This window comes from Sorghum bicolor, chromosome 3 (genome assembly GCF_000003195.3).
Source record: "Sorghum bicolor cultivar BTx623 chromosome 3, Sorghum_bicolor_NCBIv3, whole genome shotgun sequence".
Lineage (NCBI taxonomy): Eukaryota > Viridiplantae > Streptophyta > Magnoliopsida > Poales > Poaceae > Sorghum > Sorghum bicolor.
Window position 1 is genome coordinate 72,128,923 of NC_012872.2, and position 20,951 is coordinate 72,149,873.

General features: G+C 42.3%; 5 protein-coding genes across 6 annotated transcripts; 1 reads left to right on the forward strand and 4 right to left on the reverse strand.

The window, feature by feature from the left end:
- Positions 102-3,528, reverse strand: LOC8059405 (thiamine pyrophosphokinase 1). Of its 2 annotated transcripts, XM_002458989.2 has the most exons (6): positions 3,199-3,528; positions 2,945-3,041; positions 2,133-2,205; positions 817-918; positions 481-730; positions 102-393 (listed from the first exon to the last, which is right to left on the reverse strand). In XM_002458989.2, exons 1-6 carry the CDS (start codon positions 3,350-3,352, stop codon positions 278-280), a joined length of 792 nt encoding a protein of 263 aa, XP_002459034.1. In that variant the 5' UTR covers positions 3,353-3,528; the 3' UTR covers positions 102-277. The 2 variants fall into 2 exon arrangements, with proteins under 2 accessions (XP_002459034.1, XP_021311094.1); XM_021455419.1 differs by lacking the exons at positions 2,945-3,041; positions 3,199-3,528 and adding an exon at positions 2,314-2,372.
- On the reverse strand, positions 5,629-6,894 carry LOC8059406 (protein LURP-one-related 11). Its single transcript, XM_002458990.2, has 2 exons — positions 6,456-6,894; positions 5,629-6,341 (listed from the first exon to the last, which is right to left on the reverse strand). The coding sequence occupies exons 1-2, from the start codon at positions 6,750-6,752 to the stop codon at positions 5,982-5,984; spliced, it is 657 nt and encodes a 218-aa protein (XP_002459035.1). The 5' UTR covers positions 6,753-6,894; the 3' UTR covers positions 5,629-5,981.
- LOC8059407 (protein LURP-one-related 11) lies at positions 10,677-11,792 on the reverse strand. Its single transcript, XM_002458991.2, has one exon. The coding sequence runs from the start codon at positions 11,640-11,642 to the stop codon at positions 10,995-10,997; it is 648 nt and encodes a 215-aa protein (XP_002459036.1). The 5' UTR covers positions 11,643-11,792; the 3' UTR covers positions 10,677-10,994.
- LOC8059408 (protein LURP-one-related 11) lies at positions 14,619-15,706 on the reverse strand. The gene has a single exon (XM_002458992.2). It carries the CDS (start codon positions 15,500-15,502, stop codon positions 14,897-14,899), a length of 606 nt encoding a protein of 201 aa, XP_002459037.1. The 5' UTR covers positions 15,503-15,706; the 3' UTR covers positions 14,619-14,896.
- On the forward strand, positions 19,773-20,716 carry LOC8059409 (protein LURP-one-related 11). The gene is made up of 2 exons (XM_002456852.2): positions 19,773-20,082; positions 20,181-20,716. Exons 1-2 carry the CDS (start codon positions 19,822-19,824, stop codon positions 20,580-20,582), a joined length of 663 nt encoding a protein of 220 aa, XP_002456897.1. The 5' UTR covers positions 19,773-19,821; the 3' UTR covers positions 20,583-20,716.

The following is a 20,951-nucleotide window of genomic DNA, read 5'->3' on the forward strand; positions in this document are numbered from 1 at the left end:
GCCAAGGAAATCTTGAAAAATGCAAGAGTTGTTTGCAATCATGCACTTCGACAATTGATCGATAATCAGATGCACAAACAGCTGTGAATAGATTGGGGGCATTTGGCAGATGCTGGATTCCTTAAATTATGAACAATAAGTTCACATATATGGACATAATGACATATGCAGCTGCAAAATGCAGGGGAAAACAATATCACACCACGTTACAGCAGTCATGCAACTTTGAGGCGACAAAATTTGGGCATGGAATCATGCAAAATTATGCATGTTCAGCTCAATTCCGAAGCGATATTGTCCAGATCAGATCAGAATCTGAAGTCACCGTTACTTTATCTTCATCCACGATGTTAGATGTGCTTATCAATCCACCATACCTCATGCTTGTGTTATCTGAATAGGAAGTGCAGTTTAACAATTTTAGACGCTGCCATACAACTATACAATATAAAGAGGATTTACAAGGTGTGACACTTTTACCTAAATTCCACCGGAGCCCGGTGGTTGTGGTGATATCTGATGGGCCGCCCATGGGAATCAAACCACAGTGAGGACCTTCAACCGATGTCTCAATATGGATCTCGTGAGAGTGTGTCTTGGGGAGCAGAAAGATTGAACAGTCATCTGATAGGAGGATGATCTTGATGTTTGAAAAGCGGTATAATACATTGATGTTCCCCATCTCATGATCGAATCTTCCACCAAGTGCACCAAGAACAAGAATATACAGCTGCAATTAGAGAAATCACAGTAAAATCTGTTAAGCTGACATTGCAGTTATAATGGATGTTTTTCTAATCAATTTAAATGGACTACATTAGACTTCTCTGGGACAGGGAGATCGCTTGTGATAAATGATACACATTTGTGCAAGTCAGTTGTGTCCTGATCATGTGATTCATCAACTATGTTTGTGCCCTGTAATCAATCAAAGAAGAGTATCAATAAGTCAGTCACGATGGATTCCTGTCCCAGTAATGAGCTTTCAGTATCAAGGGTGCACGAACAGGAAGCTGCATCTTAAAGCAGCGTTGGACATGTTATGGGAGACAGAACCAGCAAACAAGTACTTCCTCAATTTACCAATGGCTTCTATAAATTTCCTCCGAAGGCAGTAAATCAGAAACAGAATACAGGGGATATCAAAGTACCTAATTTCTTAGCCCACGGGCTTTCCAAATGATATTCCAAATCATGTCCAGAAGGAAAATGGAGGTGCAGTATTCAAAGTACAATCAACAATGAAACAAGAAAGTATTATGTTTGCATGTCTTACATGCTTCTTTTTCGCTAGATACAGATTCTCTGGACAAGAATCTAAAACAAACAAGGCATAGGTGCATAGCTTATTCAAGATTAGTAAGTTTGGACAGTCGATATGCCTAACTGATTGCAAATAATCCAGCATTTCTCTTTCACTTCACATACTACTTTGATTAATAAAGCAATCTTAAGAAACACTTACTTTAATTACAAACATAGGTCATCTAGGACATTGACACAATCCCAAATGTGACATTTTGACTTGTGATTTCTAAGAACATATGTAATTTCTAATAAAAAAATATATGCTGTATTTTTTTTAAAAAAAAGTGAGGACAAAGCCCTGGCCTTTTCAGAAGGCTTAAAAGTTGCTACCTGCTGGAACCAAAGTGACAGTGACAAACTCATGGAGCAGCACTCTAACCTGCATTCCGAGACCAGCCAACCACACAACCCTCCCTCAATGTAAAGGTATTTTACGTGAAGAATTTAGGAGTACTAATTCTATGTTATCAATCTACAGATTCTACACAATCATTAACATATTGATGGTTAAATTGAAACAGAGATTCTACAACAACTTGCATTTGAAATCAGAGGGAGCAGAGATCAAGGTCTAATATCCAGTTCGTTATTGCCATAAGCAGCAGCCAAAGGAGAACTTCAAACATATTCACGTGGACCCAGATTGCAAAACGTCGATAGCATTATACATGTCCACTCAAAAATTGTCCTTGACAGTTGTTAAATGCAGGACGACTATAAGGTTCATGTACAAGCTTACGACTATAAGGTTCATGTACGAGCTACCAAGCATTAGCCTGTCATTTTCAACCATGAATGTTAAATATTCAAAATACAGTAGTTACCAAATTGGAATAATACTCCTTCACTTCTGGCCTTATTGAGTCCATGTCCCCTTTAATTACATCTGGCTTGTACCTGCACAAAGATAAGATACATTAAATTAAAACTGCCCTGAATCCTTCCAAACTAACCAAACTGTATACATCTCATGCCAACTAGTACAGGCATGGTAAACCAACCAACCATGTTCCTTTGATTGACAGAATATCCCCACATACACAAAATCTTCAGCTGATTAACACTGATTAGATTAACCATTCTTCAAATCTGAGAAGAGATGCACAGAGGTTTCTCAAATTTATGGCAAACATAATGATGCTCTGAGACACGTGTGACATGAGAAAAGAAGCATAATTTCAACACCACTAGAGATTTTCATTGATCTGAAAGAGCAAGTTACATGTTTTGTACTCCTTATAAAAGAAAGGGGAAAAGGTAACCGGGCATTCTATAGCAAGATATAGCAACTACAGTACAATGGGGAGGACGTCTTCGACTTCATCGAGAATGGAAACGATACCAGCTAAACTATGTACTCCAAAGAAGTGGCAAGGCGGACGCTGCGCGCAATAAACATATTTGGGAATCAACTCAACTGGAAACCGGATTCGGCAAGGCACCCCTTGGCGCCATGCGACTATGCGAGCAGCTACATCGCTCTCGCGGCGCATCCGCGCACAATCAGACAAATACAGCAGGACTCGTCGTTGTCTCTGGTGCATTCCATCGACTACATGACGAGCAATTCATCCGACCACACTGCGTGAAGGACGACCAAACGGAAGGAACAGGCGAAGTTGGGATTCGCAATCACCTGGTGCGGACCTCGGCGGGGTCCTCGCCCGGGAGGAGCTCCGGCATGCCGTCGAAGACGCGGTTGGCGCCCCCGTCCGCGCACACGCGCAGGCGCGCTGCCCTCGAGCGGAAAACAAACGCACACGGGTCAGTCAGTCAGTCAGACAGACAGACGCGGAGAGCGGAGAGCCAGAAACCGATCAAGCGAAGCGGGAGGCGGCAAGCAATGGCGAGAGGTGGGGGGCGGGCGAAGGAGAGGGAGAGGGGCGTCACCGCGGGACCATAGGAGCGGCGCGAAGCGGGGGAGGCGCTGGTTGAGGACGACGAGCGCGTAGGTGGTCGTGTCGGCGCCGCCGCTGGGGTTGGACGGGGCGGTTGAGGACGGGAGGAGGAACGCGGAGGAGTGGGTCATCGTCGGGAGCGGCATGGCGGTCACCGGTGGAGCAGAGGAGCAGGAGCGGCCTAGCGGGGCGGGGGGTACAGATGGGAAAAGAGCTGCTGTGCTGCGCCCGTGATGGGAAAAGGCAGGCTTCCGAAGCTCCCAGTCGCAACTCCTGATTCGAGGGGAAAAGAGCACGCGCAGGCACAAAAGTTTCTCCTTTTCCTTCGAGAACGACGAACGTGGAACGAGAAGTCAGAGTCGGGGTTGCGTCTTGCGTTTCGTTGGTCTGATGTGGCAGGTTTTTTTTTTCAATCATTTTTTGTTAAGGCCTTGTTTAGTTCACCCTGAAAAGCAAAAAGTTTTCAAGATTCCCCGTCACATCGAATCTTGTGGCACATGTATGAAACATTAAATATAAACAAAAACTAAAACTAATTACACAGTTTAGCTGTAAATCACGAGACGAATCTTTTGATCCTAGTTAGTCCATGATTGGATAATATTTGTCATAAACAAACGAAAGTGCTACAGTACCGAAAACTTTTCACTTTTCGGAACTAAACAAGGCCTAATTTAACGGGAGAAATGAGAGACATTCTCAAACACTTCTAAACTTTTATTTGTGAGAAAAAAAAACTGAAGTTATTTGCCGCGACAAGAGATATCACAAAAATATATATTTCTTAAGCTTATCCAGTATTTTTCTAAAACAATAAATCAGCAAACAATACTTGCAGCCATATCTTTTCTGCCAGAAGAACAAGCCTTGAAGTTATTTTGACATTTTTTATATACATAACTCTATATTACAATTTTTGAGTACCTAGCAATATATTGATTTTAGACATAGTGCATATCTAAATATATTTTAAAAGCTATGAATTTAGAAAAATCAAAACGCTTTATAATAATTTAAAATGGGGAAGTATAATTTAGAATAGCGAGACCACTAGAAATGAAAAAGTTCCGATGTATGCACACTATATCTACAAACAGGGGCAAAGCTAGCACACTACATATAAAGTACCATGGGGTCACTATTAGTGATAAAAATCAGGAGAGAAGAGATGTGATTGAATAGAATTATATTTTGATGAGTATTGTCTATTCGAAACATGGTTTGTTTTATTTTTATGTAGTTTCTATATGACTTGGGCCTTGTTTAGTTTCCAAAAAATTTGCAAAATTTTTCAGATTCCCCGTCACATCGAATCTTTAGACGTATACATGGAGTATTAAATATAGACGAAAATAAAAACTAATTGCACAGTTTGGTCGGAATTGACGTGACGAATCTTTTGAGCCTAGCTAGTCCATAATTGGACAATATTTATCAAATACAAACGAAAGTGCTACAGTGTCGATTTCTCAAAATTTTTTGGAACTAAACAAGGCCTTGGTAAGTATAGAAATTGTCTCATGGTTTTTGGGTAGGGATTGTTCTAAGAGAATTGATAGCAGGAATTTTACTTCAGTTTAATTAGAAGTTATTGAAAAGAGGTAATGATAGTTTGAAGGTAAGAGTTTATAAATCTTTTGTTTTTTTCATTGGAACGAGAGTTTTAATGAGGAGAGGAATGAGAGTTTAGAGAGCCAACTTACACCGCTTCCCTAGGGTAGGGATGGCAATTCTATTTTAACAAGAGATATATAAATACATCACCACCTCCATCCTGAATTATCATTATAATTTTCCATTCAAAATCCCTCACACCAAACTTGAAATATGAATTCTCTTCTACAATTCTACTACACTAAAGTATAAAGTTGTATTATTCCCATCACAACTCAAAATGCAGGTCGCCCATCATACTAAGATCCTAGAAACAGCACGGTCGATTATCATGTTGGTATTAGTGTGTCCTAAAATTTATTATATCATGTCCTGCTTTGGGTCGTACCAAAAGGTCATGCAGCCAGGGTGTCACTAACATGGTACGGCCAAAGTTCCACCTCTATTACTGCATTATTGGACATTGGGAGGCTTCTTTTTCGTTTTCTTAACCTATCCCTAATATTAAGTAGTGAAAGTTTTTTCTTTATCATTCATCGCTTACAACCGTTTGTTATCTAACGAACTCAAGACCTTAGAATGAATTAGAATATGCATGATGACATAATCTTGATCATCGATAAATCTCTAAACCTCTTGACGAATTGAAACATATGACGTGATCCCTAAAAAAACTTCCAAATTGCAAAAGTTGTCTAGGTAACCACACAATTAGTTTGGCCCTTTTACGATGAACCATGCATGTACAATGTCTTCCTTTGCTGGATAATAGAAGTACCACACACTGTAAAAACATGCCCATGACGAAAGTAAGTGGATAATAAACATTCAGATTCATCATTAGATTACAATTCTTGCAAAGTTACAATTGGATACGTAGCTTTAATAGCTTGATAAACCAGGGGAGACAATCTTCCACAAATTAATGGTACAAATTGCCCTCGGTTTGATGGGGTGGGGGTTGGGGGATCTCCAAACTGTTCCCTACATACCTACGAACAAATTCTAGCTCGCCAAAAGGCACCAACTACATAAAATTTTGTCACCATGTCCGTACTGGTACACTGCCTTAGGATCAAACTAGTATCTTCCAAATCATAAAAAAAACACAGGAAAAGAAGACCAAATTCCGTTCTTGATCGGCCGTTGCGATCCCACCCATCACAAGCGGCGGCTCATAAGGCCACACACGACCACCAAGCCCAAAGCGAGCAGATGATCCGTCGCCGATCCCACCGTCAGCGCCAGCACGTCCTCTCCCAGCACAACCCCGGCCGACGTCCGCTTCCGCCCGACGGCCGCCATGATCGCGCCGTCGTCTGCGCTGAGGATCCTGTAGTCCGATTTGCGCGCGCACCCCTCGATCCTATACGTCCTCCCGCTGCCGTGCATCGTCACGACGGCGGCGCAGCCGTCGTCCTGCTTCCATGTCTTGTGCACTCTGAACCATGGCCTCGCCTCTTCTCCTTCTCCATCGTCGAAGCACCGGCAAGCTTCCCATCTCCTAAACATAAAAAAGCTCTGCATGCATAACAATGGCGACAGAGCTTTTAGTTTAAACGATGAGTCGATGACGATTGTTGGAGACAGTAACTTCGTCGTTGTGTAGCTAGCAAAGAACTGAAGAACCTATACCTTTCTTTGGATCCTGATGAGGTTGCTGCCGGCGCGGTCCATGAAGAACACCTCGCGGCCGCCGCGGCAGCCGTAGTTGTCGACGCGGTAGGCGACGCGGCCGTCGGCGCCGTACACGGTGCAGCCGTTGCCGTTGAACACCAGCGACTTCATCCACACCGTGTACTCTGCTGCTGCTGCCTGCTGCTGCTGCTCGACGGCTCCCTGCGAGCTTTGGCAGCACTCGTCGTTATCGTCGGAGGAGGAACCAGCTGGCGACAATAAACCTGCCGCCGGCCATGGCTTGATCTTGGCCATTGTGGACGACGGGGTGGTCGAGGAGGAGGAGCTGACTGCTACTACTTGCTCCACCTCCGATGATCTGTTGGTATCTTGCTCAACAAATTAATCATATATATGGTGAAGACTGAAGATCGATGAGAATGGTACGCAAGTACTGGCTAGGTCTCCCGTGTGTTATATTTATATATGTGTCTATATATATATCATCTGTTCGTGTTTAGTTTTCCACTTTTAGAGAATCACATTAAAAAATTTAGTTGTGTCATTGGGTACTTAATCGTACTCATCATACGCGTCATGCGATATGATATAAGTATATATTAGTGTTATATATACCAATTATAGTTGAATATATAAGTAGCTAGCAAGCTTTAGTTTGTATGCAGGAGTCAGCTCTATGGTAGAGGCTGGGGACCTTTTTCATTTGCTTAATCTTAATGAAATATTTTCTTGTTTTTTTTCTGAAAAAAGGAGTCACCTCTATGATCAACTTAATGGTCACGTTTACCAAGTGTGGCTGGAGTTTCTACTGATAATCTAATAACAATGCCACAGTAGATCTGTAGGTAACAGAAATTCAGTATATTATACAGGTTGTTCATAGCGAGAATGCCATCTAGAGCCCAAGATGTTCTAGATATAGGGGATGCATGGTACTGAATGGCTTTAGATGAACACAGTTTGATTAATTTGTGGATGCATGTTTTTGTGCGTGGGGATCGATGAATTAGCTATATGAGCATTTTGAAAATAATCTATTTTTTTTAAAAATCAAAACCACCTTTGAATCAGATGGTTAAATTTCTCCAGTTTTAATAACTTGATGGTCAAAATTAATAGTTTTAGATTTATATATAGTTAAAAAAACAAATTTGGATAATAGTTGGATGGCCAAAATATATAGACTTCTTCCCTTGTTATAATTAGCAAAGAGGTCTTTTTTCTTTGATTTGATTTGAAGCGTTTCTTGCTTTTTGGGAACCGCATTCTTCTGGTGTTGGAGTAAAATGGATACCTGTATGTCGAATATTGTTGCTACCTAAAATAGCTTCCATCATGCGCCGGGATAATATAATCTAATATGATTCATTAGCTTAAACAACACGGATTATTTATAGTAGAAAATTGGTAGACCTGTACGTGCATGCGAATCAGCAACAGATACCAACCGTGGTCATAATAATGCGCATGTAGCTGTACCGATACGATCAATGGAAGACTTCTCAAATACTTTTATTTTGCACGAACATTATCTCCTGGACGTGAAACCCATGCTTGCATTAAAATTTGTACAAGGCAGAAGGAATCTTTAGAGGGATTGAATATCAGCATATATATATATATATATATATATATATATATATATATATATATATATATATATATACGGCGCTGAGATTGAATAATGCATAAGTAGCAAAAGATTTTGACTGAATCATTCCTTCTGTTTTTTCACAAAGGTATTTATATATGTCTCCAAGCATTTCTTACAAGTTACAAATAAAATAAAATGAAAAGAAAACGACATCTCAACCTTTGGATCAGGCAAAAATAAATAGTACAATATGTGCATTTCACGTCTATGATATCTTCGGCTTGTAGCATTGTAGCAGCATTTCAGCCTACTTCAGATTACAATAATTTATATAGTTTCTATAAATTTCTTTTGCCAATCTCCAATCCAAACTTAACCTTATCTTGTTTTAAAAAATGTTTGAAGATTGCAGTGATAATGTGATATCCCAAGAAAATAAGCTTCACTATCTGGGTGTATTAATATGGGGTCGCAATTGCAACTGAGTCAACTGCACAACTGAAAATGTTTCAGGACCTTTTCAATTTCAATTGAACTGTAGTCTTTTCAGAGAGAGGAATGCTAGAATGCAAAAAAAAAATGGCACATGTATGGACTTACATCTTTTTCAAAAGCAAAATATGCAAAGTAGATGGAGTCATGTGATTCAACAATTCTGCTATACTAAACTGTAAAGTTGTATTATTCACAAAAGAAGTGTAAATTATATGCATATGAAATTAAACAGATGCAATATTCAAATAAAAAAATGATGAAATAGACAAATGCCAGGCAGCCTTGCTCCTTGGGAGTCAGCAAGCCTCACCTCTTTTTGATTGGATGTGGAAAGGTGAAAACCTTGGAAAACACAAATTTTTCTTCTAGTTGCTCCTTAGAGACTGACTTAGCACCAGAAATATGTTGAGGAGGAAAAACATGCAGCTCACTAGCTACTCATGCGCCATCTGTAATCTGGATATGGAGAAAATCCTGTTCCAACTCTTCTTTGTTTGCCCCTTCAGTCAAGCTTGTTGGAACCTTGTTGGCATCAACTGGAACCTAATTAAACCTCCTCACCTTGGCATGATTATCGATGCAAGAATCAATTTTGCTAACCCAGTCTTTAGGGAAGTTCTAATCACCGCATGTTGGTCCATATGGTGCTCTAGAAATAACCTCATCTTTGACAACAAGGCTTGCTTATTGGCGAACTGGAAAGCTCACTTCAAGCATGAAATTGGATTGATTTGCATCAAATCCAAGCCTGGCCGCGCTGATTTTCTACAACTGCGGCTAGAGAGTATCTCTTAATGAACTTGTTTTTTCCTTTTTAAGCTTTGGTAGCTCCCTTAGCACAGCTCGTGCTCCTGTAATCTCTTTATTTTTATATTTCCTTGAATAAATAAAAATAAAAAGAAAGGTTGGGGTTTTTTTCCCCACCGTTCCCTCAAAAAAGGCATAGAGTAGACAAATACACTTTTTGTTGGATACTTCCCTCTGAAGACTGAACTATAACCAGTCGTTCTCTTACTATAAAGCCAAGTGCCAAAAAGATAATGATTCTGGCACATTGTAATACGGTCAACATTTGAGTAATGCACCTCAACAAAACATTTGGAGAAAATGAAGATTTTTTATACACATGATCTATATCGTAGAATCGTACACCAAGTGTATCACGTAAATACAACATCACTTTACTTCCAGAAGCTAAGATAAACAACATACCTGCTACGGTATCGTCTGATCCCTGATGGGCTACTCTCCTACTTAAACAAATTTGGTTTGAATTAAACCTTCTGAACATTCATAGAGCGCACCTAAACCTTAAACCTTAAAGAGTTAACTATGACATATCACATATATCTAACACCAATTCACCAAGTATTATAGCATACATGTAGTGATATAAGCCATAGGTATATATGCGTTGCAGGAACGATAATGCTGAGTTGCTGATCAGTAGTTCATGGGCAACCCTTCATTGAGAGTCAAAACTTAAGCTTTTGGGTCAAATTTCTCGGCGCATGCAACTTAGTAGTTTCGTTAACAAAAATTGCTCATGTGTCTTAGCAAGCTATGGATTATATATGGTCCATGAAAGTTAGTTCAACTATTTGAAATGTTATAGTGTTCTTCATCTCTGCTTTCATCCTCCCTCAAGATCCATCGAATCTACATCCTAGACATAGTCGAAGTCTTGGTTTTTAATACGGAAACAAGGTTACAGCCTCTCATCCGCAGATGGTACACAGTTGATAGTTGACTATAATTAAGGTTAGCGCACCACAAGTAAGGTTAGAGTTACCAGAATCCAGATTATGTGCTCTCAGATAACCACATTTTTGCATATATAGTCAAAGTTTTGTAGTGCCTAGATACATGAAGTGTTTTGATGGAGTAAAAGCCAGGTACACACAGGATAGGAGGGTAGCTTTCTAGGCCTCTTTCTTTATCGATGTTTCCATTGTTGAAAAGTGGTTTGGACTTTGGACTTTGGTTTCTTTCATCTCCGTCTAGCTGAACTTGGTCTAAGTACTCGTTTTGTGTATTGGTTGGCCATAAGCATTCACTTGTGAATGTGAAGGCTGGAATGATGTTTTATTCCTTAATTTAAGTGAAAAGCAATCATAAGCAGAAGTGTGTATGCTAATAAAAATAAGTATATTTGTTACTGCCCAATATCGCCAACACATAGGTACAGCAAAACAATCTGATGACCATAATAGGATCCAGGAAGAAACATCCACCAAAAAGAGGGGAAGGGTCCTCAATTTGGTGGGAAAAAAAGGATCCAAGCTGCTGCTAGTATATCTACATTACTAGTTATTATCACCAATCTCTCACTGCACCATGTATCTAGCTGCAAAAACTGCACAAAGAGAAGATAAAATTTGTTTGTGTGATGGAGCAGCAGCACTTCCATGGAGAGAGTCCTCAGCCATCAACTCCCTACTTCCCCATCACAAGCACCGTTTCATAAGGCCACAGACGACCACCAAACCCAAGGCGAGCAGATGATCCGTCCCGGCCCCCACCGTCAGCGTCAGGACATCGTCTCCGAGCACAACACCAGACGGCGTCCGCTTCCGCTCGACCGCCGCCGCGACCGCGCCGCCAGCGCCGGTGACTTCGTAGCCCAATTTGCCCGCCGCGCACCAGCCGATCGTGTACGCGGCCGCGCTGCCACCTCTTCCATGGTGCATCATCGTCACGGCGGCGCCGTTCTTTCCATCATCAGCCTTCTGCTTCTGCACTCTGAACCACGGCGTCGTCGTCTCCTCGCCGTCGTCAGATTCGGAGTACCGGCAAGCCTCCCACCGCCTGAACAACCCAAGGCGGCCCTTTCTTTGGATCCTGATGAGGGTCTTGCCGGCGCGGTCCATGAGGAACACCTCGCGGCCGCCGCGGCAGCCGTAGTTGTCGACGCGGAAGGCCACGCCGCCGTCGGCGCCGTACACGGTGCAGCCGTTGCCGTTGAACACCAGCGACTTCATCCACACCGTGTACTCTGCCTGCTTCTGCAGGCTCTGCCCATCCCCTGAGGGAGAGCAAGAGGGAGGCGATGCAGCTGCAGCTGCAGGCAGAGGCAGAGGCTGGATCTTGGCCATTGATGGGGTCCAAGAGCTAGCTAGCAGAGCTCCTCTCTCTCTCTCTCTCTCTCTCTCTCTGATTGCTTGCTTGGTCTGCTGCTGTCGGTAGCTAGCTGCAGGCTGCAGTGAGACGATGACTGGTCACCCACATATATTTATAGATAGGTCCATCTATTCTTCTTTATGTTTTGCGAGTTTCATAGAGTTGATTAAAAATTGGAGCGGGTAACTGGGTGCTTGTTCCTATACGCGTCATGGGAAATGATAGATTATAGTTTTTTAACAAAGTTGTTTATGCTCATTCTAGTTTTGTACGAGTCAGCAGTGATCGACAAGGTTACTATTATCATCACGTTTACCAAGTGTGTGCGCGTGTCTCTGGAGTTTAGAAAAATCTAGCATATGGTTTGGTATACTTTGGTAGGTAACTAAAACCTTCAGTGATGTACTTTGTAAATGTGTACAGGCAGGAGTTGAAACATCTGCAGCAATGCTAGCCATCTATTTTGATAATACCTCATTTCTTTATGTTTCTCTATCAATACTATATATGTAAACACGACCACCCAAATGTATTCTAGTAGTGAATGATATGTAAGGCCCATATGTTATTCACTCTCTCGTTCTCTACGCAATTGATGAACTCGGCCGGCTGCTGCACGGAGGAGATAGGCAGCGTCGGGACAGCAACGAGGAGGCCGAGGCATCGGACTATTGAGGCACTGAGGCGGTGCGGGCCGCCTCCTGCTGATCGTCCTACTGCTATTGTAGCATCAACCCTAGCTAACTGATCGAAGGATTAATTCCACCAGATCCAGGCCTTTGTTGTGCTATAGTAAGTCACTATGAAGCACGGTGATTGTAATATAGATGAGTCTTTCCATAATCCTATATACTGTCTCTGTTTTTTTTAAGTCTCACATTTAGTTTTTCCTAAGTCAAACGTGTTGTATCTTTGACCATTGATTCTTTTAAAAAAAATTATATAGTTTTATATTATATGATTTATATTTAAGATTTTTTACCAGAAATACTATCATAATATATAATTCATATATTATCAAACTATAAGAATTTTAAAAATAGTTATTATTACAATGTTTAAATTAGGACAAACCAAATATACTAACATTTAGAAAAATAAAAGGAGTATGACTCTGCATAGACATGGGACGCAAGCGAGAGGCCCCACCATCTCTTCTTCAAATGCCGTTTAAGATTACGATCTGATCCCAGAGCAACAGCGAATTTAACACGTGCGATCAGGTTTCCACATCGATCAGAACAGCACATTGCTCTATTCGGCTGAAGGATAAGCGCTGACAGTACTGTCACAGGCCTAGTTAGTAGGCCTGATTACAATTTTCTGGCGGCGCTTCTCCTACTTGAAATGATGTGGCGGCCGATTTATATTGTTGTTCTTCCCCTTTTCTCTGATGTCACCTACAGCGACAGACACCCATAACTAAACTCATCCACACATGGTAGTGTACCGTACCATATATAAGTCCATCCATATATACAACAATAAACAATAGCATGTTATGAATTACGTTCCTAGCTAGTAGAGTGCAAGCACTTGTGTCCGGCTTTTTTGGAGTAGCTAATTGGTTGGCTTGGAAATAATGGCAAGGACAAGATGAACGCCTTAATTATATATTGAGCAGAAGAGCCATCATCAGACTAAACAATGGGGAGAAGACGCCAGGAAACTAGGAGCCTTGTGCAGATTACCAACTGTGCTAAATAATGGGTGTAAATTATTTGCAGATGCAGTTGTACAAGCTCGATCGATGTGATGCCTTGGAGGACTTCTGAGTATTAGTTTTCTCCAAAGCCATGAGACCCATGTGTAGTAAATTGTAGTTGTACTATATCACAGGGCAGAAGGGCCATTGGGGGACTGGAAATTAGCATATAAAATAAGAAGAGTTGATAATTTGAGATTAAATATAACTAGCCGAAGAACTTGTGGATTGCAAAAAAAAAAAAAAAAAATGGTCCACCAACATTTCCAAATAAAGAAACCTTAATGATTGGACGAGAATAAAAGTGCATTATGTGGGGTCCTCTGTACATACGTGCTTTGCACTTTTAGGGTCAAAGTCTCTCCTATTTTTTTAATCAAAAAAAGTCTCTCCTACTTTTGTTTTGCTGAGAGAAGAAGTAATTCTATGGTGTTGAAAGTGAATATCTATGAAACATGATTATTACCTAGGATAAATAGTAAGTGTCAGACAGTTCATATCAAGACAGCCAGCAGAGCAACTACTACAGTCTACAGGGTTTTTTTTTTGATACTTTTTGAAGTCAGAGCTATATTGATGGTCTCAGCATGTAACAAATCAACCAAAAATATATATCGCAATGACATATGGTAAACGATCAAATGTTTGAACAGTTCTCAACAAAATTACGTAAGTCAACTCTATTCTATGAAGTATATGAACCGTTATAATTGCATATCTGAAATTTCATAGCATAGGTCGTATCTACGACTTCCACATGTCTTTACACTCCAGAGCAGTGATTTTATCATACATGGCAAAAAATTATCTTCGATTATATTGAGGTCAAATTGTATTGAGTATATACTTTTGCATAATGACATCTTTGCTACCTGCAGTAGCTCCTGGATTTGCGAAGTGACACAAGAATTTACTTACACATTTATGCTGAGGTTGCTCGTGCTAAACTTGTGAGCAAATGATAGGATGTTCAGGAATGAAAAAAAAACAAAATTAGCAAAGAGAAAAGTCAAACTAAAGTCTGCAATGGAAAAAAGTATGCTTCACAGATTATGCCCTTGTTTAGATTCATAATTTTTTTGGATTTTGACACTGTAGCACTTTCGTTTTTATTTAACAAACATTATCTAATTATGGAGCAACTAGGCTTAAAAGATTTGTCTCGTGATTTATAAGTAAACTGTGTAATTAGTTTTCTTTTTTATCTATATTTAATGTCTCCATGCATATGCCGCAAGATTCGATGTGATGGGAAATCTTGTAAAGTTTTGGGTTTTTGGGTGTATCTAAACAAGGCCTATGTATATGTGGCCAGCATACAGTTGTACATCCGTAGAATCCGGATAAAAAAAAAATACATCCACCAAAAAGTGGAAAGTGTCCTCAAATTGGTGGGAAAAATGGCCAGCCACTAACCTACTCTGAAGCACGCTCTCACACTGTATCCTCCTTCGAATCAGTCTAGCTGATCAAGGGGGGAAAAATCACATGGCTTGGCTGTGATGAAGTCATGGCCATCGGCCATCACAAGCAACGGTTCATGAGGCCACAGACGACGACCAACCCCAGGACGAGGAGATGGTCCGTCCCCGGCGCCACCGTCAGCGTCAGGACGTCGTCCCCAAGAACCACCCCGGCCGGCGTCTGCTTCCGCGCGACCGCCGCCACGGCCGCACCGTCGGTGCCGCCAATGATTCTGTAGTCCGGCTTGCGCGAGCACCCGCCGACGATTGCGTACGTCGTCCTCCCGCTGCCATGCATCGTCACGGAAGCTCCGCCGCCCGGAGCCTTGCGCACCGCGAACCACGGCGTCCTCGTCTCCTCGCCGCCGTCGGACCCGGATTCGGAGTACCGGCAGGCCTCCCATCTCCTGAGCATCCCGAAGCAGCTCCGTCTCCGGATCCCGACGAGCGTCCTGCCGGCGCGGTCCATCAGGAAGGCCTCGCGGCCGCCCCTGCAGCCGTAGTTGTCGACGCGGAACGCCACGCCGCCGTCCGCGCCGTACACCGTGCAGCCGTTGCCGTTGAACACCAGCGACTTCATCCACACCGTGTACACTTGCTGTCCCTCAACCGTGGAGGAGGGAGGCGCCGGCGACGAGGCTGCGGGCAAAGGCTGGATCTTGGCCATGGGGAGGGTCGAGAGGGCGCGCTGGTTGCTCTGCTGAGCGCTGATGATGACGAGGATGGGATGCTGCTGGCTGCCTGTACATGGATGGCCACCCCATATATATTTCGGAGGCCATATTAAAAAATTGTAAAAACTTGTGTTCTTATACGCGTCATGCAAAATATGATATAATATATAATAGTGCTGTACCAAAAGTTGTTTATCGAGCTCATTTTCTTTGTGTGTACTACGACAGAAGTACTCCTAGAGTCCTAGTCAGCAATGAGCAACTTCGATTCATTATCGATCACGTTTACCAGCTGTCTCTGGGGTTTTGATTGATTATTAATCGTAGGCTGCTGAAGAAGGCAACAAAATGTTTCATGGTTATATAGTATACTGTCATTACAGGCAGGTACGGGATTAATACAGTAATGTTCAGAGTTTCATTTCAGACATTACTTCAGCCTAATAATACAGTAATGTTCCACTCCACAGGGCGTCAGGTATGCAACTCTCTCAGAACAAAACTTCAGTTAAGATTTGCAAATACATACTCCAAGACGCTTAAGTGCAGTTATATAGTAACTACCTAAGTAGCTATTTCAGTTCAGCTTAAAGTGCAGTTATATATGAGGTATATATATCTATATCAGACGCTTAGAAGCAGAGAAGGTAAACCTCTCTGTCCATGTTCTTTTGGCATTGGCCGGGGCTCACTCCATGTTCTTCATCCAATGCAGTTCATCAGGATCCCAACTAACCTCAGACTCAGAGTAATGGGAAACATGTGCGATCAGATGTCAACATCGACCTCATTGTTTTATTCACTACTGCTGGACTCCTTAGTAGGTTCAGTTTCCATTTGCTTCTTCCATCTTCCATGCATGGAGTGAAAAATTAATATTTTTTCACATCAATACATGTGAATTAGGGCGGGTTAGTCCAAACAATGAGTGCAGCTATGTAAGTGTAACTACATAATAACTAGTTATATATTTGAGCTTATGTGCAGCTATCCATGGACCATGGTCTTTTGGCAATTGGCATGGGCTCGCTTCAACAAATGCAGTTTAGGATCCCAACTAACCTCAGAGTAACGGGAAACATGTGCGACCAGATTTCAACATCGATCTCATTGTTTTAATCACTACTGCTGTATGTACTACTCTTCAGTAGGTTCAGTTTCCATATGCTTCTTCCATCTTCCATGGAGTTATGTGCATCAGTGCATGGCGGCCGAATTATATCCTTGTTCATGTTCATCGCATTCTTCTACTCGATGTCAGCACCAGGGGCCACCTACAATTCCACAAACTTTGTTTAAGATCACTGCTTATCCACACAAGCCAGTGCATGATAAACACCAGAGGCTCGGCATGGAGGTGGAGACGCAACTTCCTCACAAGGCGTCATTTGATGAGTTCCAGACGGCCTTCACCATGCCCTTGTCACCGTTCGACGCGTGAGGCGATGAATGTCCTCTTTTTGAGCATGACCAGTGCTGTCCGTGCCTAGGGAGCCGCCAGTTTTAGGTCACACATTTTGCTTAAGAATGAGGCGTAATTTACAACTGAATAGTTAAGGTCGTTCTAATTCGCTAACGATGGCCTGCCACCGTTATGGATCGCTTGTGTAACTTGGGCACTTTGCCTACTTCCTCTTCCTCTTAATAAAAAACAGGTTAAACACCCAATCTCGAAAAAAATAAAAAAAACATCAAATAAAAACTCAATTATACAATCATTACAGGCAGGTACGATTAATACAGTATGTTCTAGAGTTCATTTCAGACATTACTTCTCTAGCCTAAATGCCTAATACAGTAGTTCATTTAAGATTCTCATTCTGTGTCCTCTGGGGTGTTTTAGGCCTTCGGACTTTCTGTACATAAACCTCTATTTTTCTTTAATTGAGAGGCAGAGCTCCTGCTAAGTTTTTTTAAAAAAAGTTAAGATTCTCATTTACTACAAGTGCAAATACATACTCCAAGATGCTTAAGTGTAGCTATATAACTACCTAACTAGCTATTTCAGCTTAAAAATGCATAATCTCTGTCCATGTTCTTTTGGCATTGGGCAGGGCTCACTTCATCCAATGCAGTTCATCAGGATCCCAACTAACCACAAAGAATCGGAGTAACGGGAAACATGTGCGATCAGATCTCAACAACGATCTGATTGTTTTATTCAGTACTGCTGTAGCCCTTAGTAGGTTTAGTTTCCATTCGCTTCTTCCATGGAGTGATGTGCATGGCGACCGAATTCTATCCTTGTTCATGTTCATCGCATCCTTCTACGCGATGTCAGCACCAGGGGCCACCCACAAGCTTTGTTTACAGATTACTGCTTATCCACACCTGGCAGTGCATGATAAACTTCAAATAAAACTCCATTATTTCCCTAATCCACCTAGAGTGCATGCACTTGTGCGTGTTTTTTTTGCGATCAGATGAAGCGTTTCCTGCTTTTCGGGAAGCGGCAGTCTCTGACTTTTCTTGCATATATTGCGATTGGCGACGAGATTATCGCGAGCGACGTCGGATTTAACAATTAGTGCAAGGCCTGCCTGCATACCATAGCATTTGGGAGCCTCGTGTGGATTAGCGTCTGAGCTACTCCATAATGCTCATAAACTAACTGCAGATGAAGACATTCAGTTGTACCTGATCGATCGATGTGATGCAATGGAAGACTTGTGAATAGGATCATTATTCATCCGATCGAATTGTTTGCTTGCTCCAAAGGCATGGAAAGCACGGGTGCACTACAATCTATAGTTCTATACTATACTTGGGGTACTGAAGGACAGAAGGAATATTTGAGGTACTGAACATTAGCATATATACTTCCCCAGCTGAGAGTTGGTGTACTAGGGAAAAACAATTTGTTGACCGAATCACACGCTCCTTCTCCAAGCTTCCCGCGAATAGAAAGAAAATAAAATGACAGATCAACGTTTCTCTTTAAATAAAACATCTGAATATTTGGTGAGAACAAAAGTGCAATGTGTATGTAGTGCAGTTCTCTGTACACATGTGCTTTCGCGTTTATCATGATCAGAATCTTCAGCTCGCTAGCAGGTTTAATTAAGTTTGTTTTGGATTCGTGCAGGAAAACTTCAAGGAACTCCAAGCAACCTCCCATTTTTCAAAACAGAGTAATTTTGGAATAGTGAGGTTTCAAGTGACGAATAACTTTATGACCGCGTCATGTGATTGCCATGGAGTCAGCTGGTCAAATGAAAATGCTTCTTTTAGATAAAGAAATAAAAACGTATATGGATTGCTTTTGAGTAAAATTGTTGCAACTTTTCAGATATTGACCCTCAGTCATCGCCTCTTTCCACATATATAAAGTAGGGAAAAGAAACCGAATGTAAAAAGGAAAAGGCATTATGAAAATCTATGACCGACACCTTTCCAAATCAAATAGCTAGTTTACCCATCTGTCTCACTCAGCACTTCTGTTACTGCTACATATACTACTCTCTTAGTTCCAAACTTAGGTCATTTATAGTAAGTAATATCTTCTCTAATTTTGACCAAACTAATAGAAAACGTACATATCTATCTATCTATAATAACATTATAAAATATATATATATATATATATATATATATATATATATATATATATATATATATATATATATATATATATATATATATATATATATAAACTTAGTCAAAGTTAGAGAAATTTAATTTAGCGCAAAACTAAAACAGCAGCAGTTTTAGGGCAGAGGTAGTACTAAACTAAATACAGATGCTCTCCTGCTACGAAGCTAAAGAAAGTAGAAAAAATAAAATAAAATACATCCGCGTTGTGACACTGCACGCGTTTAACAGAACACTGAGCAACCCCAACAGAAACATGTGGAGAAAAAGGAGTCAGAAAATACTTGGAAATTAAATACAGGAGACACCATGGTGTACAAAGCGTATAATGTCCATGCAGCATCGATCACTTTCCAGAAGAGAGAGAGAGATAGTACAGTATCCGATCCCTGACTAAACAAGTTTTGCTGAAATTGACCTCGTGATGAACATTGCATGCAGAAGCAGAACAGAAGCGTACCCACCTTTTTTCTGAAAGGAAAACTGTGGGGAGGAGGAGAGGCTGGAGAGCAGAACCCACCTAATGATAATCCTTTTATCTTAAAGATAACAAATAAAATAAAATACTCATAAGATCCGAAATGCAGGCATGGTGAGGCCTGCCATGCATGCCTCCATCTCCATGTATAAAATGAACGCAGAAGATGATCGCATTGACGCTCACCTCAGACGGTCAGACCTCAGACCTCACCTCACCTCATCACAAGTTCAGAAGAAACCAATGGCCATCACCAGGATCCAGCCGCTATCCGCTCACCTCCACCCGCGCGCCGCTACTCCGAGTGATGACGATCCGGCGGCAGGGAAGCAGCAGGTGTACACGGTGTGGATGAAGTCGCTGGTGCTCAGCGGCCACGGGTGCACCGTCTACGGCGAGGACGGCCGCGTCGCCTACCGCGTCGACAACTACGGCTGCAGCCGCAGCCACGAGGCGTACGTCATGGACGGCGACGGCAGGACGCTGCTCAAGCTCCTCAAGAAGGTGAATGCATGCCTGCGACGACATTGCCGTCCTTCTCTGACGAGTGACGAGGCCTTATATAGCGTAGCTAACACTTGGGTGTGTGATTCTCTCTGCAGAATTTTGCGGCGTTCGAGACATGGAAGGGCTACTCTTATGGCACCACCGGTACTGCAGGCATGGAGCAGGAGGAGAGCTCCAAGCGATGGTTCAGCGTCCAGAAGGCCCGTGGGATCCTGAAGAAGAAGGGAGGGCCGCTGGACAGTGGCCGAGCTGTGGCGACGGTCTGCGTCGGCGGGGAGGTTTACAGGATCGACGGTGTGCCGCGCAAATCGGAGTATAGGATCAGCGGGCCCGACGGCGAGGTCGTGGCGGAGACGAAGAGGAAGCAGACGGAGTCGGGGGTGGTGCTGGGAGATGACGTCCTGAGCCTGACGGTGGGCCCTTCTGCAGATGCAGCAGATCGCCTGCTGCTTGTTGGGCTTGTGGTCGTTTGCGGCCTCCTCAGCCGCTGCATCTGAATCTGACAGACGTCTTCTGAAACTGAACGTTTTTGCACTGCTTGCAGGCTTGCAGCTGCAGTGTTTACTCAGGGAACAAGAGCAGTTTTTTACAGCTACTTTGTTACTACAAGATTTTTGGAAATAGTTTTTTTTTCAAGCAGCCAGCAGGTGAAGGATAAAGTGTTTTTTTAAAGGGTAATGCTACTTCTAGAGCGTCCGTCCGCATCGGACAGACCTACTCCACCGAGCGAACCAGGGAAAGGACCCGACGCGTCTCGTAGCTTCTTATCCACCCGACGCACCCGCTCGTCACTTTTTTCTCTGCGCGCCGTGGCTCCATCTTCGCTCGCTCCGCTCTGCTACTGCTTGCGCTGCCTTCGCTGCTGC

Bases quoted from the DNA above. Each gene is read 5' to 3' on its own strand.
- LOC8059405 (XM_002458989.2), bottom strand. From the start codon at position 3,352: ATGCCGCTCCCGACGATGACCCACTCCTCCGCGTTCCTCCTCCCGTCC. The intron at 2,206-2,944 runs GTGATTGCGAAT...ATCTTTGTGCAG, and splicing joins CCCGCCGAGGTCCGCACCAG to GTACAAGCCAGATGTAATTA. The intron at 394-480 runs GTAAAAGTGTCA...CTTCCTATTCAG, and splicing joins CGGGCTCCGGTGGAATTTAG to ATAACACAAGCATGAGGTAT.
- LOC8059406 (XM_002458990.2), bottom strand. From the start codon at position 6,752: ATGGCCAAGATCAAGCCATGGCCGGCGGCAGGTTTATTGTCGCCAGCT. The intron at 6,342-6,455 runs GTATAGGTTCTT...TTATGCATGCAG, and splicing joins TCATCAGGATCCAAAGAAAG to AGCTTTTTTATGTTTAGGAG.
- LOC8059407 (XM_002458991.2), bottom strand. From the start codon at position 11,642: ATGGCCAAGATCCAGCCTCTGCCTCTGCCTGCAGCTGCAGCTGCATCG.
- LOC8059408 (XM_002458992.2), bottom strand. From the start codon at position 15,502: ATGGCCAAGATCCAGCCTTTGCCCGCAGCCTCGTCGCCGGCGCCTCCC.
- LOC8059409 (XM_002456852.2), top strand. From the start codon at position 19,822: ATGGCCATCACCAGGATCCAGCCGCTATCCGCTCACCTCCACCCGCGC. The intron at 20,083-20,180 runs GTGAATGCATGC...TTCTCTCTGCAG, and splicing joins TGCTCAAGCTCCTCAAGAAG to AATTTTGCGGCGTTCGAGAC.